Source organism: Capricornis sumatraensis, chromosome 4, assembly GCF_032405125.1.
Source record: "Capricornis sumatraensis isolate serow.1 chromosome 4, serow.2, whole genome shotgun sequence".
Taxonomy (NCBI): domain Eukaryota; kingdom Metazoa; phylum Chordata; class Mammalia; order Artiodactyla; family Bovidae; genus Capricornis; species Capricornis sumatraensis.
The window spans coordinates 49919891-49936931 of record NC_091072.1 but is presented as its reverse complement, the minus strand read 5'-3'; the positions used below and the strand labels follow the sequence as shown (position 1 = coordinate 49936931).

Below are 17041 nucleotides of genomic sequence, written 5' to 3'. Positions count from 1 at the left end.
GGAGTGGGTTGCCATTTCCTTCTCCAGGAGATCTTCCCAACCAAGGGATAGAACCTGGAGCTCCCGTATTGCAGGCAGACGCTTTACCATCTGAGCCACCAGGGAAGTCTCATATAAATATTTACCGAATGAGTGATAGCACTGAGATTCAAGTTGCACCCTAGCTAAAGCTTGGAGTCTTGCTTTTCGCGTTAGACCCTGAGTGCATGAGAAAACGAAGGATAAAAACCTTCTCCGCCTTGCTGCCAGTGCTAAACTATTAATTCCCAACAGGCAACAGAACTCCGTAGTTACCCGCGCCAGGTCAAAGCAGTCTCCAGCTCTCCTTTGGCTACGCGGGGGCAGAGCAGAACTTTATGCAAATACTCGGGCTCTAGCGTGCGGACGCGCAGAGACTGCGCAGAGCTCTTCTGAGTTCGGCGGAACTCAATTTGAGTACGCGGATTACAGCCGGGAGGATTTACGGCGGTTTCGCTTCCGGTAGTACCGGAAGCAGCTTGAAGATGGCGTCCTCTAAGCAGAATGGGCCGACTGTAGCGTCGGGGAAAAGTGAGGTTCGTACCCCGAAGCCGACGTCGGAGAACCGAGGTGAGGTTGTCTAAAAACCGAAGCCTGGAGTTTGTGGATTTTGAGTTGTTTGTTTTTTTTTTGCTTTCGCTGGGTAGGCACGTGTAACGCCGCCTTGGGCTTGTTCTGTGAGTTTGTGTACCTGTAATTGCCGATTTGGGGGGGTTGTTGACCAGACTTGAGGACTGACCGGCCTGTATGGTGCCAGCCACGTGTTCCTAATTTATTGCTTCTGCTGAAAGCCTCCAAAGTAGAGATGTTGCTGAATGCGTCTTCTGTAAAAATATGAGGATTAAGAAATTGAGGAGGGCGCTTCAGGGCCTTAAACTCGCGGCGGTGTTTGGAAATCGTTGGCAGAATGAGGGGTGAGGTGGGAGAAAGTGGTGGTTATGCATATCAGTGAACGAGTGGTAGTGATAATGAAGGGCTAAGACAGCAGTAGCGATAGAAGGAGGTAACCGGCGTGCCCTTAGCCTCAATTTGTCAGCCATTGAAAAAATTTCGGAACGTTTGTTGTTATTCCTATTTCTCCGGTTGCTGAAGTTATCAGCCAACCCAGCGCCTACTCGTTCAACTGCGTTGTTTTTAAATTGCTGTCTTGCTTTGCGCTCGCGCTCTTGTTTTATCCATTATCTTCTGTGTGGTAGACAGAGAAATAGCCTGGGGCCTGCTCAGCCAGACTTGCTGGAAATATTAAAAACCTCAAACTTCGATTCTATAGGCGTTAGAGATTTAAAGTGTTTCGTTGTTTTAATTAAGGGTGTGGCAGAGGCCGGTGCATATAGAGGTTAAAGAATAAAACCAATAGATGAAAAGCAGCTCGTCAGAGCGTGAAGAAGAATAGAGCATTACCAGCCATATCTCCAAAACCGTACATGCACCTCTCAGATCATTCTTTTACTTTAGGGACTTAAAGTAACCATTCTGAATCATGTTGAGTATTCTGTTTACTTTTTTCATAATCTTTACTATGCCCAAAATGTTTTAATTTTGTCGGGTTTTGAATTTTACATGAATGAAAAAGGATTGTAGGTATTTTTTTGTGTCTTGCTTCTTAGGCTAAACTTTGTTGTTATTCAGTTAGGGCAATACTCGTAGCTGTAATTTATTCTTTTTGCTACTGTATGATGTTCCCTTGTATGAATACACGCTAATGTATATTTTCATTTTAATGTTGCTGGACATTTGGATTGTTCCCATTGTTATTATAAGCATCTTTATACATTTCTCCTGGTTAACATATTCTGGAGTTTCTCTGTTTATGTACATTACATGAGATTGGAATCTTTGTATTGTAGGGTAGAGCATGTGCAAATAATAATATATACTTCCAGAAGTAGTAGGAGCGCAAACACTTGGCTGTTATCTGAATTTTAAATTTGTTGTTTTGTTAAGTATGAAATCATATTGTGGTTTTAATTCAAACTATCCTGATTGCTAATGAGATTATACGCCTTTACATATGTTTGGGGTTTATTTGTTGTTCTTGTATTGTGGAACTAAACTTTATCTCCTTAGCCAGGTGTTTTTCTTTTTCTTTTCTTTTCTTTTTTTTTAATTCACAACCAACGAGTGGTTTAAATTGGTAGGATCTTGGTCAGATAGGTTTTTGTGGTGGTTTAGTCACTAAGTCGTGTCCAACTCTTCCGACCCCACGGACTGTAGCCTGCCAAGCTCCTCTGTCCGTGGGATTCTCCAGGAAAGAATACTGGAGTGGGTTGCCATTTCCTTCTCCAGGGCATGTTCCTGACGCCAGGGATCAAGATTGCAGGCATATTCTTTACCAATTGAGCTAGGAGGGAAGCCCAGATACGCATTTTAAGTAGTCAGTATTGCAGAATTTTAGGATTTTTTTCAGGATATTGAGGAGTAAATGGTAAATGAAGACTAATTCTCTGTGACTTGAGCCCTAAATAACCAAGTGGGTGTGAGTAAAAGAAACAGAAAGCAAATATATCTGACTGGGATGGCTACAATGGACCATAAAGACCTGCTTCTTAAACTTCAGTGTGCACAAGAATCTCCTCACGACACCATTAAGACAGATTTCTGGGCTTCATCTCAGAGGCTCACATTTAATAGGTCTGGATGGAATGCAAGAATTGCATTTCTGGCAAACTCCCAATTTATGCCTGTGCTGCAGGCCCATGGATCAGACCTTTGAATAACAGTGAGTTAAAATATAGCTGTTGGATTTAAGAGGTTGTTAAATCCAGGACCAGGAGTTTTAACAAGTGATATAGGAGACAATTTATGGACAGTTTTAATGAGAGGAGACCTAGACTGAGTCAGCTTCATATTCCCTTACACAAGTCACTTGAGCGTTTTGAATGGAATATCTTTTCTAAAGTGGAAACAATAATACCAGTTCTTCCTTTCATAGTTCTGATGAGTGTATACGGAAGGAAGTCACCTGAAAGCTCTAAAACCCTGTGGTAGTGAATATTAACTAAAAGTATACACTGGAATCAGTTTTTGAAAATTTTATGTATACACACATACAAATATATATACATAGGCTCCACTTCAGTTGAGTCTGAAATGTTACTTTATTTAAAATAGTAATGTAAACCAAATAGTATTTGGATCCTCAACTCTAAAATAGTGTAATGCAGTAGAAGTTTGTGTGTATCCACTGTGTGCCAGGTATATGCCAGTAACTGTGGACCCAAGGAGCAGAGCCCTGCCCTCAAGGAACTTTGTCTGTGACGCGACTGGAACACATACTACAGATAATTCTAATACAGTATGTTGATAATGACAGAGGCATGTTCTTGGACTGTTGAATAATATAAAAAGCAGGGAAGAAGGAAATGCATGAGAGTATTGGGAAACTTGTGCATGTATGCATACAAGTGTTCAAAAAAACTTCAAAAGAAGTTAAATCTGATGTGTAGATTTTTCCTCCTCTGTAGATGAATCTGAACTCCTCACTGTTCCGGATGGTTGGAAGGAGCCAGTTTTCTCCAAAGAGGACAATCCCAGAGGACTCCTGGAGGAGAGCAGTTTTGCAACTTTGTTTCCGAAATACAGAGAGGCTTATTTGAAAGAGTGCTGGCCGTTGGTACAGAAAGCCTTGAATGAACATGTATGCATGTTTTCTATATTGCTGTGAGATTGTTATTGCTTGTATATTTTAAGTAAGTGAATGTGTGATGATGGATTTCTATGTAAAGGTGCTAGCATAGCTGTTTAATTTGATTCGTTTGGTATTTTAAACACACTAGATAAGCATTATCCTTACTGTTCATTTGTTCTTAGTTTTGTGAATAACAGATTACTTGGCAAAAGTCACATGCTTTTACATTTTCAGGGGATTTAAATTTGTAGGGGTGTCTGAAACTCACTTGGAAACTCCAGATTTCAGAGTGTCTTCTCTGTGCTGTGATGATTGCCATCCACCTGTACGGTTTTGAGCTGAGACATGCTCCTGGCATTGTTTAACATCTTATTGTAAATGAAAGATGATGGATGTGACTGACTTTCCTGTTTGTTGTTCCTGCCATGCTCCTAGAGCAGTGTATTTGATTTTATTTTTCAAACTGGATTGAGACCCCTTAGAGAATCAGGAAGTCAATTTAATGGCCATAGTGAGCCTTAGGAAAAAAAAAAAATCACATGTGGTAAGGATAAGGATCATTTTATGAAGCGTTTGGTTTGTCTCTGTGTGTTTGTGTACACACTAGGTTGTGATAGAAAATCTGTTTCTCAGCTGTGGGACTGCTCTAGAGTCATTTGTGCCCACCAGGCATGAGGGTGGTTAGCAAACCAGGCCGTATTTTAGAGCTGTCTACATCTGGGATTAGACCCAATTTGTTTCTCTGTGTGTGTGTGTTTAAACTGATAGACACCTAACCTTATGTTTAATTGTTCATCATTCATTGTATTGAAATATGCTTGAGGTCATGCTCACAAGTTAGCAAATAGCATTTTTATTTGCTTTGTTGAAGTCTGGTTCTTTTGAAAGTTAATGCATAGATTCTCTAGTTACTGCTTTTATTTTTAAACCTATGACAGTTTGTTTTTACTTTGTATTTAGCTAATGTTGTTGTTGTTGTTTAGTTGCTCAATTGTGTCCATGGACTGCAGCCCACCAGGCTTCTCTGTCCATGAGATTTCCCAGGCAAGAATACTGAAGTGAGTTGCCATTTCCTTCTCCTGGGGATCTTCCCACCCCAGAGATCGAACCTGTGTCTCTTGCATCTCCTGTATTGATGGACAGATTCTTCACTGCCAAGCCACCAGGGAAGAGTTTGAAAGAGAAAGTCTATTTTCACTCTAGGGGGAAGATTTTAGATTAGAGCAACATCAAGCCAGGGTAGGGAAATTATAAGCTTTACATTTTTACCTTTAAGTCTTAAGTATGACCTCATTTTGATTGATGTGTTTTGTTAGACTGGAGGTAATATTTATTCCAATAAGTGTAAATTATCCTAAAGCCAAGTATAAATGTTTTCAATTACCTGAGTTTCTTATGTTCTTTGAAATCTAAACGTAATCAAGTATCCCTTATTTACATTAACTTTCCAGCTTCTTCAAGGAGAGAGTTAAAGGCTTTTGAGATATCTTAATGGCACAGAAATTAATAGTTAGGCTAGGACAGGCTCTGTAACCATCTAGACTTGACTTCATCTTCAGATAACTGTGGTTCGCTCCTTTTATAGCATGTGAATGCAACCCTGGACCTGATTGAGGGCAGCATGACTGTCTGTACTACAAAGAAGACATTCGATCCATACATCATCATTAGGGCCAGAGACCTAATCAAACTGTTAGCCAGGAGTGTTTCATTTGAACAGGTAAATTTAGAATTAAATTTAGACTTTGCTTTATGTGCAGCAACATTAGAGACAACATTTATCACGGCCGCCACCCCCCTCCCCACTAAAACGTTTTCATTTTTGTGCTTAAATTTCTTAGCTTGGAAAACATTTGTACTTGTAAAGAATGTTGATGAGCTATTTTCTTTATTTTCCCAAAAGGCAATACGAATTCTTCAGGATGATGTTGCATGTGACATCATTAAAATAGGTTCTTTAGTAAGAAATAAAGAAAGATTTGTAAAAAGAAGACAACGGCTTATTGGTCCCAAAGGATCTACTTTGAAGGTACTTTTTATTAGTGAAAAACTGTGTCTTCCTCTATTGTTAGTTTTTCAGTGTACTGAAGTTCAACTTTCTGCTCTTTTGATATAGGCATTGGAACTCTTGACAAACTGTTACATTATGGTTCAGGGAAACACGGTTTCAGCCATTGGACCTTTTAGTGGCTTGAAAGAGGTGAGATTTATGCTCTTAAATTAGTTTTAGCAGAGAATAAATGAAAAAATATGGGTATACTATAATAGTTCATTGGATAATGTATTGTTTCATAATTTAAAACAATTGTGCTTTGTTTGATTTTCATTAGTAAATTCTTCATGTAATTTGAGGGAATAGCCACTGCTGAACCTTAACATATCATGGCCAACTTTTGGTAACTACAGAGAGATTCATTTCTGAATTCATCATTACTTCCCCTACTACAGGTTTTAAGTGGGTATTTTAAGATCTCAGTCTGTAGCAAACATTAGAAGACACATAGGTTTAAATGATTGGAGAATTGAGCAGATCTGTTCTTTGCAGTAACAGGTACAGCCAGTAGAGGTCAGGCCCGGAAGACTTCTTTTAAGATGTATTTTCTTTGAGTTTTAATATGTTAATGTTTCATGAATATTAGTTTGTCACATGTTATGAGAAAATCTATAGAGCACATACTGTTTCTGTAAGCTCCTTTTGAGGCTTTTGTTGTGTGTATCTGGCTGTGAGCTCTTACTTCCTTTCCAGGGCCTTTAATAATACTTCTTCTGGACCTCTTTCTCATAAGTATCTGCTTTTTTCACATGGCGCAACAACAACTTAGGTGTTTTGAGTATTTCATAGTTTTGTAGAGTCTAAGTATATTATTTAATTCTTACAACAGATCCTTAAGGTGGTTTTATTTCAAATGTATTACAGAATTCAAAAGCTGAAGTCAGGAGGAAAATTAAGTGACTTTCCTCTGTGAAGTCCCAGCATTTGCTCACATATTTTCTAACTCTAAGTCCAGCTCTCTTTCCCTAAATTGCACAGCTCCAGACTGTTGTGTTAATTCTACGTATCACTTTTTTAGCAGTAAAATTGAGAGACTTCATCGTATCCAAGTGAGGTTAACTATTATGAAAGATCCAGAAGCCACTCAGAACAGTTGAAGGGACTACTATATCCAATTCGGTAGCCATTGCCTGGTTCATAGGTTATTTTGCAATATATTAATCCTCTTCTACCTAGTTCATTAAGATCTTCATTATAAATAACTGATTCATTTTTCTTTGCAAATTTCAGGTTCGAAAAGTAGTCCTAGACACTATGAAGAATATTCATCCAATTTACAATATTAAAGTGAGTGTTCACTGTTCATTAGTATAACAGTGGTTATCAAATTGTTTTTAGCTACAGAAACTTTTCTTGAAAATAAATCTTTTATGAAAGTCTAATATACAGAACAGATAAAGCAGAACTATTTGGGTAGAGATAAGCCCACTCAACACTATCCCAGTCCTGCAGTTCCTTCTTTGAAAGCTTAGGTCTCTGAGGAGTATCGTGTGAAAGAAAGCTGTTGAAGGGAGCTCTGTAATGTAGTGATTCAGTTCTGATACAAATAAAATATGCTTCACGGAATTTGTTGTAAGTGAGTAAGTGAGGTCGCTCAGTCGTGTCCGACTCTGCGACCCCGTGGTCTGTAGCCCATCAGGCTCCTCTGTCCAGGGGATTCTCCAGGCAAGAATACTGGAGTGAGTTGCCATTTGTTGTAGAGGGTACCAATTCAGTTTCTTAGGCTAAGGAGCCCACAGACTGTATTTAAAAGTGTGATCTTTCAGAATTCTGCCATTATCTGTAAGTCTGGAATAATTCAGATTGCATTAAAACTTGTTTTGGAATTTAACACTCAGAATTATAGGCTTATTGAGAGAGATGTTATATCCGTTATGCATAACATTCAGTGATTGTTCTTGGAGACATAACTATGGTATATGATGTTTTATGATGGATATTTGTTAAACAGTCCTTGAATTTGATGAATTTGAAAAGTCACTCTCAGATTGGGGTGAAAAAATGATTTTGCGTTTCATTGGGACATTAAAGAGAGCATGTCTTGCACCTGATGCCTACTTTGCATCCTGTGATGTTTTAGTGTCAATAAAATTCAGGTGGAGTTGGGGGAAATGTGAAATCGCTGGTTTCGTTGATCATGAGAAACTTTAGTTTTTTCTTTCCCTATGATACTTACATTTCATGTGCTACTGAAAGCTTCCTGCTTGTAGGAAACTTCACTAATTAAGCACTCTCTCTGTATAATTAAGTTGAATTTCAAAGGTTTTAATGAAAAACTTAGTCTTATTTTTCATCTCTATTTTAATGATTCTGTTTCTTAATCTAAATTTCTAATGGTTTTCTGATGCTTGGTTAGTTATGCATATTTGAGATTATATGCTTTTTTCTTTACAGAATTGATTTAATCCTACTGAAGCAGCTAAGAGTTGTTCCTTTTAATTTTATTATTTGTAGGAACATTGTTTATAATGTCTTAGGTTGAGAAACATGTCACTTCTTAAATTAAAGTGTTTACTTTGTTCGTATATTACCATGACCCAAGACCTTAATGATTAAACGAGAGCTGGCGAAAGACTCTGAGTTAAGATCACAAAGTTGGGAAAGGTTTTTGCCACAGTTCAAGCACAAAAATGTGAATAAACGCAAGGAACCAAAGAAGAAAACTGTTAAGAAAGAGTATACACCATTCCCACCACCACAGCCAGAAAGTCAGGTCAGTATTAAATGTTGAATTTTGTTACATGGGAGGGAAACCATTTTAATCTGTTTTGTCAGAAACTTTGAGGGTGTTTTAGGTGGAATTTCTGTGGGTGTTTGGGTGTGTAGAGATGCAACAATCTGAAGGTAAGTGTAGACATACTTATTTTGAACTAACTATGGAGATGGGGAGTGGAAGCTTCATGCTGTGAGAGTAAAATGACATCAAGGTGGTTGATGTTGGTTGTGTATCTATGCCTGTAGCCACTGAATGTTCCACGGTTAAAAAATGTCAGTGACGCAGCCCTGAGTGCTTTCAGTTCTGCTTTAGCCTCATTCATGTGACATGTACTATATATTTTGCTCTGGATTTGAAATCTTAACTTCCAGTATCTGTCCTTTTTTTTTTTTTTAAGATACGAATGCCTCTCATTTTGTCAACTGTCTTCTGGCATAATTTCTTTTCTCTTGCCTGTGGCTGTTTCCTTTCATACTCCCTTTTTCTGTCACACCTGTCTGACAGAGCAGCCCTGAAACTTGCATCAGTCCTAAAACTTGACCTCTTTCCCCATATTGTGGCTACTAAACAAAGCTGAAGAAAGTCCTCTCTTTGGATCATATTCCTTAAAAGCCCACGTTTCCAGCCTCAGATGGTCGCAGCAGTATTCTCTGGCTGCTTTGTGTCCTCTTAATTCTTCTGCCACTCTTCCACTCCCAGTAGATGACGTTGCTTTTTACCCCTCAAATATTTGAGATGACCAGGCAAGAACTCTTTCAACTTGCTCTTGGCTCACATTTTTTTCCCCATCTGCATCAGTCCATTCTTTGTTTGTTCTTTGAGTTCTTTCTTCACCTGTCTGCTGGAGGATCTTTCTTCATTATTCCCTTCCTTGGCTGTATGTTGAAGTTTTTCCTTTAACCCTTTTTTTTTTTCCTTTATACTATCTTGTCTTTCCCACAGCCCTGTGTTTGCAGTTTACAGGGAAGGTTTGATGAAAGGTCAGAGGTGACAAAGTAATGATGATCATCATAGTGAACAAAAAAAAGCTGTAAGTGTTGGATCTTGAGCTCTACATTGGAAAATAAAGTGAAGCCAGAAAGAAAGTGTTAGTTGGGGAAAAGTAGTGAGTGACTCAGGTGGTAAAGCATGCTTCTGTAACACCTGGTATATTCCATGTAGCCCTGTCTTGTGCTCACTAGTTGTGTTACCTTCCTCTTCTATAACTGTAAGCTTCTTGAATCAGCAGTGTCTCGTTTGACTTAACTTTGCCACTTATTTGCTATGTTCAGTTGCCCAGTTGGGTCTGACTCTTTGCGACCCCATGGACTGCAGTACGCCACTCTTCCCTGTCCATCACCAACTCCTGAAGCATGCTCAAACTCATATCCATCGAGTTGGTGATACCATCCAACCATCTCATCCTCAGTCATCCCCTTCTCCTCTTGCCTTCAGTCTCTCCCAGCATCAGGGTCTTTTCCAGTGAGTCAGTGCTTTGCATCAGGTGGCCAAAGGATTGGAGCTTCAGTTTCAGCATCAGTCCTTCCAATGAATATTCAAGACTGATTTCCTCTAGGATGGACTGGTTTGATCTCCTTGCAGTCCAACGGACTCTCAAGAGTAACACCACAGTTCAAAAGCATCAATTATTTGGCACTCGGCTTTCTTTATGGTCCAGCTCTCATATCCATGCATGACTACTGGAAAAACCATAGCTTTGACTAGACAGACTTTTGTTGACAAAGTAATGTTTCTGCTTTTTAACATGCTGTCTAGGTTTGTCATAGCTTTTTTCCCAAGGAGTAAGCGTCTTTTAATTTCATGGCTGCAGTCACCATGTGCAATGATTTTGGAGCCAAGAAAATCAAGTCTGTCACTGTTTCCATTGTTCTCCGTCTATGTGCCATGAAGTGATGGGACTGGATGCCATGATCTTAGTTTTATGAATGTTGAGTTTTAAGCCAGACTTTTCACCTCTCTCTCACTTTCATCAAGAGGCTCTTCAGTTCCTCTTCGCTTTCTGCCATAAGCGTGGTGTCATCTGCATGTCTGAGGTTATGTTAATTAGCATAATTTAACACATTTGTGCCCCCAGTTTCTTTGGACATAAAATGAGGATGATGATCATACCTGTCTCAAAGAATTGTCTATAAGAACTTGAGAATTAAGCAAGTTAGTCATTGTAGAGAGCTTAGTAATAGTTTAGAGCGTTGCCTTAGATAGATCAATTGTATGTTTACTATTTAATGACTGAGTTGTTACTTGCTCTAATTAGTATTTAGTCGCTACATGCTGACAATTCTTGCTTTTCATTTTGTATGATGAACAAAATGAAACTTTAAAACAAAACAAAACAGAGTTTTATCTCCTTTTTTCTGTTCCTTTTATAAAGTGTTACCTTGCTCTCTTCACTCTTCTCAGGAAGCTTCAGTCATTTCTAAATCACATCCCACCTCCCTTACCTGTCATTCATGTTTCTTCATGTCCCAAACTCTTTCCAAGTGTCTTTCCTCACTTTTTTGAAGTGACCTTCCGCCTCCCCTGAAGCAGTCGGTTGAGTAGTCCATGGACACATCACCTACTTTCCTACCTACGTGCTTTTGTGTATGTGTATCCTTGTCAGCTTAGAATACGTTTCCTTCTTCTTAGGCCACTACCTTACGTAAGAGTTTCGACCCTACTGTCTTTACCTCAAGGTCACTGTGAATTTCTTAGGAATTGACTTCCCATCTACATGATTTCTGAAGTAATTGTAAATACTCATTTCAACAGATTGATAAAGAATTGGCTAGTGGTGAATACTTTTTGAAGGCAAGTCAAAAGAAGAGACAGAAAATGGAAGCAATAAAGGTAAGACTGTGTCTAGCTTGCAACATTAATTGCAAAGTGCATAGATACTTTGGATTCTTACTTAACTGTGAAAACTTTGTTAACCATGTAGGCTAAACAAGCAGAAGCTCTTAGTAAGAGACAAGAGGAAAGAAACAAAGCTTTTATTCCACCTAAAGAAAAACCAGTTCACCTAAAGAAACCTAAGGAAGGTAATGCTGTTTTCTAAGTCTTGTTATGATGCTGAAGTCTGTTAGAGGAAAGGTAAACCCATAGTGAATTTGTTGCATCTCTGAGTTCATGTTAAGAATTAACCTCATCTTTCATCAGTTCTCTCAGCATTTCATTACTTACAAATCCTCGGGACGAGGTGACTGAGATAACCCATAATTTAGTACCAGCTCGTCGGGAAGATCCCCTGGAGAAGGAAATGGCAACCCACTCCAGTATTCTTGCCTGGAGAATCCCATGGACGGAGGAGCCTGGTGGGCTACAGGGTCACAAAGAGTCGGACACGACTGAGCGACTTCACTTTGACTTTCACTGTCTATTTGAGAGTATCCCAGATTGACAGTTGCTTCCTGATCTCTGCTGTGCTAAGGAAGGACTCTTTGTTTTGAAAGACAGAAACCAGAGCAGTGAATCCTCTGTAGAAATAGAGCGGGGAGATCCCTGAGCTCTGCTGTCATGCCCCTTAAAGAGCTTATCAAATTTATACTTTCTTTACTTGCATAATCTGTGACTTAAAACTTGATGCTTGTATTGTTAACATGGATTTCTCATCACCTTGGGTTAAAACAACACCAGCAAAATAGCAGGAATGTCTTTCTTACTTAGAGGCTGTTAAAAAGACACTCAGAGAAAATATCATCATTCCTGGCCTCGTTTTGACCTACCTTCTCTTTTACATTTTCTTTTCCCCTAGTAACCTTTGTACTCTTCTGTAAAGTAACTCTCCGAAGTGGTCAGTGAGGGGAGGGAGGTCACCAGTATTATAAAGTTCCAGTATTGTACATCACCTATTGGTCTAAGCCGGATGTAACGTTACTATTTTGTTAATATGTATCAGTGTTAACAACTTAAAAAATAGTGTATTCTACTTCTTAGATCATTGGTTATATAAAAGTTAAAAATATCATAAGCATCATAATTTTTAGTCTGTAGAGTCGGTCAGTTACGTACTCTGAAGGTGTTCAAATAGTTTAATCTCACTTTAATACTGAGCAAAGTGTAGCTGTTCCATTGTAGTGGAGACTTGAAGTCTGCTCTCAAGTGGCTGGGGTGTTTGTATGCTGACATTTTATCTTGTGGTTCTTTTATGTCCTGAATACTGTTCTTTAAATGATAAGAAAAAGTTGCCATTTTTCGCTGCTGCTTTTCTTTATTTTGTTCAAACTTTTGGTTTGGTTCAGTTAGGACCTCCAGATACTCTCAGATTATTGTCTTTATTACCAAAATCCTGTTCAATGAAATAATACTAGTTATTCATTGAACTAATATTTGGAAAACTAAGTTTTTAAAAGAGTACTGTAAAGTTCTAGAATGTGGAAATGAATATAAATAATAATTTCAAACAATTTAAGGACAAAAATGTAATTTCAACATAGTTGAATCCAGTAATTGGTTCAGATAGTTAAAGTGTAATGTCATTTTCATGTATATTCTTATTAGTCTGTTTAAGTACTTTGTTTTCTCCTAGTTTGAAGAAATTTCTAACTTTCCTTTTAGCAGGTATTTTGTATTTTATAATATGACCTTTCAATTACAATAGTACTCTGAAATTATTCATATTTCTGTAATCTTTGTTTTATTTGGTAAAATCTAAAGAATTACGTGTATTGTTTTTTAATTTATTTAGCTTCTACTGAAACTAAGATTGATGTGGCTGCCCTCAAGGAAAAGATTAAGAAAGCAAAGAATAAGAAACTGGGAGCTCTCACAGCTGAAGAAGTTAAGCTTAAAATGGAAGCAGATGAAAAGAAAAAGAAGAAAAAGTAACACAAACTCTGAACTAAAATTTATTAAGCTATCTCCTTTTGTAAAGGATTTTGAAATACTGTAGTTGGCAACATTAGTTGCCTTATCCATGAGAAGTAATACCCTGATCACTTTTTTCTGAGTTTGTGCTTTATTACAGTGTTAATATAAACAACTGTTCTTTATGAATTATTGTATTGTCCATATGTTTTTTGAAAAATTTCATATAAGAGAGTGGTATATATGTGTTTATATGCATTGTATCTAATCTATTCCAGGCAGGTTTTACCTAAGCATGATTTTAGGGGTAGTTTTTAAGGTTGTTTAGACTTTAAATGTCGGAGAAGGCGATGGTACCCCACTCCTGTACTCCTGCCTGGAAAATCCCATGGATGGAGGAGCCTGGTAGGCTGCAGTCCATGGGGTTGCAAGGAGTCAGACACAACTGAGCGACTTCCCTTTCACTTTTCACTTTCATGCATTGGAGAAGGAAATGGCAACCCACTCCAGTGTTCTTGCCTGGAGAATCCCAGGGATGGGGGAGCCTGGTGGGCTGCCGTCTGTGGGGTCGCCCAGAGTCGGACACGACTGAAGTGACTTAGCAGCAGACTTTAAATATTATCATGTCCTAGCATTTGGTTTTGAGGAAGTGCTTTAATGTAATCTCATTTACATTTTGTTCCAAAATTAATTCATAATCCGAAAAAGCAAGGCCTTTTAAATTATTTCCCTTAATTACTATTCCAGTATGTCTGAGGAAGTAGTAAGCCATAAGATATCAAATTGCCAGAGAACGTGGAAAACCAGATATGTAGAGTTGGAGCAGCATGCACCAGGTTATTTAGAAGTGTTTTTACTCATGAGGGCCGGTGTGGTGTCTCAGACTCACCTGAATCTAGTTTTGCCACTTTACATATTTAGAAGCTGAGGCGTACGGGGGACAGAGCTCACTCATTGCAGGTCACAGCTGTGGGAGCTTGGAAACAGTGGTGCTTCTTAAAAAGTGGAGTGTAAACATGGACCATTTCTTCTTCTGAGTAAGGGTTTGCTGCAAATCAGAAATACCCCCAGTAGTGACTGAAACAAGAAACACCACGTTTGAATGAGGATTTTTTTCCTCCTTGGATTGTATTATTTCCAAGTAAATAAATGAGGATATTTGCCCTTGGCCCAAATGATAATTATAACACTCAGTATTAGGATTGGTGGAGTAATTAAGAGAAAAAGAGACGTGTATCTGTCACGTGGAAATATCGGCCGGTCTGGAATAGAATAACCTGTGAAACAGACATGAAATATACTCATTAATGTTGTTCCCCATAATGCAGTAACACAGCTCACATAGATCTTAAACAATTTAAGGTTTATATACATACGTGTCACTTTGTCTCGTTGTGGGTTAGCTGTAAAATCAGAAGAAAGAAAACAAGAATTAAAAGAATAGGTACTGGTGAGGCTTTTCTTTTTAAGAGCCAAGTCTCTGAATTATAGCCATTTACTGTTGCTTTGGCTTTACTGCAGTGATTTTCAAAGGTAAATTACTCAAGTTTTTTTGTACTTACTGTAATAACGTGATATTTTTAAATCATCTTGTTTATATAAAACTTTTTATATACCACTACTATAAATGGAAACTCATTTTACATAAGCAGATAAAATAAATGTAATAAAAATAAGATATTGCAATTAAAAATAAGTATTAGTAATAATCAGTGCGGGCAATTTGTTAAATATTTTCCTGAAAATTAAGTTTCTCCCTGAGAAGAAGAATCCTATAATCAGTAGTAAAGAGTGTCCTCTGATCTGCTCTAGTCTGTCATTAACTTATTAATAGGGCATTTGGCTATCAAAAGTCATAACTACTCCTCTCCACTTGACATTCCAAGACCTGGGGGAAGAATCCACACCTGCCACAGTCTTCTTATTTGTTTTATGAACGGTTAAACACCTTTTCTACACTGGTTCCAGGCCAGCTGCAGCTGGACTCCTGCTCGTGAGCATCTCTGGCCAGCATGCCTGTGACTGGGCATTGTCTGTGGTGAACTGCCATCGAAGCTTCTGCTGCTTTAACTTTTCTTGGCACGCACTTCCGTGAAATCAAGGTGTGATGTGCTACTTAAATTTTTTCTTACATATGTATATTTTTGAAATGTTAAACATCCAACTCTTGAATAGTGAAACAGATATCCTCCACGCACAGGCACTAGCTCAGATCAGCTTGTGTACCATTGGTATTCCCAGTGCATTTTGCAAAACCATCCTAATTTGGCCTCCATTGGTATTTACGAAAAGGTTTTTATTCCCCTCCAGTGTTTGCTGTAATTTGTCAGAGATGGAATCTGGTAGATAAAAGCCTTTATCCTTCAACCCTTACCCCTCTGCAAGGTAGCTTGTGTTTTCCTTTGTCTTAAGAGTCCAGGGGTTTTTAATTATTGTTGGACTGCAGTCTTAAATTTATGAATTTTATCCCACAAGATTAGAGACCATTTCAAGCTAGATCTCCAAGATCAAAAGCTAAAAGTCCCCAAGTTTTCTTCTTGTTATTGTTCTGGTGCTGTTGTTACTAATCGTCTAGATTTTTAAAATAGAATGATTAAAAAAAAAAAAATGCAGTCAAATTAGTGGTCATTTGTCAGCCAGACTAGGCACTTCAGTTGGTTACAAAGGTGAATTAGATAGGCATAACTTCTGTCTGTTTGGAATTCAGTCTAGTGGGAAAGACGGTTAACCAGTAGCAGCAGTAAAATTACTCTTAACATAATTTAAAATAATTGTCCTCATCACTGATTATAAAGAAGCATTGTGAGGATTGTTTGAGAATAAAAACATCACCTAAAACTTTGGGCATAAAGATGCTACCAGAGTACCAAAGCAAACAAGTTTTGAGATTAGAGGGAGGATGAACTTGGGGATAATAGATAATATTTATCAAGTGTGTGCCAGGCACTTGTTCCAGATTCTCAGAAAAAGTGGTTGAACTGCAGAGAAATAACTGGCTCAGCAAGGTGGTCAAATATTGCTATATGGCTGGAGTAAAAATGAGAATTTAATGTATACAAATCAGGAAGAAGGGAACAAATAGCTGAGAAGAATTGGACTTTGAAAACATGTAAGCAATAGAACACTTTGGCCAAACAAAAATGTATGCTGTTAAACTCAGCCCATTCCAGCCTCCTGCTTCGGCCGCCCCCGCCAGTCCTGCAGCCCTGAGAGGTTCAGCTGGTTACAGATAAAGGCTCAAAAGCAGTAGAGGATTTGCACAACTGTAATGGCTTCATTGAGGTTTCCCTTCACACCTTGTCAAAAAGTAAAAAATAAAAACTAAGATGGGAAGGAATGTGTCTGGAACAGAAAACATAAATGGACTCTTAGCCAACTGTGTGTTAATACTTTAAAGTGATGTAAAGCATCCTTGGAAAGTTATCTTCATTGACCTTCTACACTGTTTCTCATTAAATGTTGTCTTACTAGTGAAAAGTGCTACATTGCAACTTTTATTTCATTCAGTTCTGTAGATGAAAATTTGATTCTTGAATGCTTTGGACAGGTAGAATTCTACCTGAACACAATTCAGAATTATTTTGGTTAACTTTGTTACATTTTTGATCTTGCAGAAATTAGCAAATCTTGGGTCTACAATTTCCCATAATGAGTCATTTGTTCTTCTGATTAGTGCTAACTATAAAGGATATTTGCTTCTTTAAATTTCTCTTGAACGTATAGTCATTCCCAGGACAGTACGTCATTGCTTTGATTGCTATCTGATGCCCCTTTTCCTGAAAAGAGCTATTAGGATAAAACAAATGTTTTCATTCTTCAGTTCAGTTGCTCAGTCTTGTCC

The 17041-nt window shown here is 38.2% G+C and overlaps 2 protein-coding genes across 2 annotated transcripts in view; one reads left to right on the top strand and one right to left on the bottom strand.

Moving 5' to 3' along the window:
- The first annotated feature begins 503 nt into the window (after window positions 1–503).
- Window positions 504–15132, top strand: KRR1 (KRR1 small subunit processome component homolog). Its single transcript, XM_068970320.1, has 10 exons — window positions 504–588; window positions 3483–3655; window positions 5232–5366; window positions 5550–5675; window positions 5763–5846; window positions 6930–6986; window positions 8242–8412; window positions 11167–11244; window positions 11336–11435; window positions 13082–15132. The coding sequence occupies exons 1-10, from the start codon at window positions 504–506 to the stop codon at window positions 13219–13221; spliced, it is 1149 nt and encodes a 382-aa protein (XP_068826421.1). The 3' UTR covers window positions 13222–15132.
- GLIPR1 (GLI pathogenesis related 1) overlaps window positions 14165–17041 on the bottom strand; it is a 38656-nt gene continuing 35779 nt past the window's right edge. Inside the window, exons 5-6 of the mRNA XM_068970321.1 lie at window positions 14577–14603; window positions 14165–14477 (exon numbers count right to left, since the gene is read on the bottom strand). Of these exons, the coding sequence (XP_068826422.1) occupies window positions 14332–14477; window positions 14577–14603 (173 nt within the window). The 3' untranslated portion in view covers window positions 14165–14331. The remainder of the gene's footprint in view (window positions 14478–14576; window positions 14604–17041) is intronic.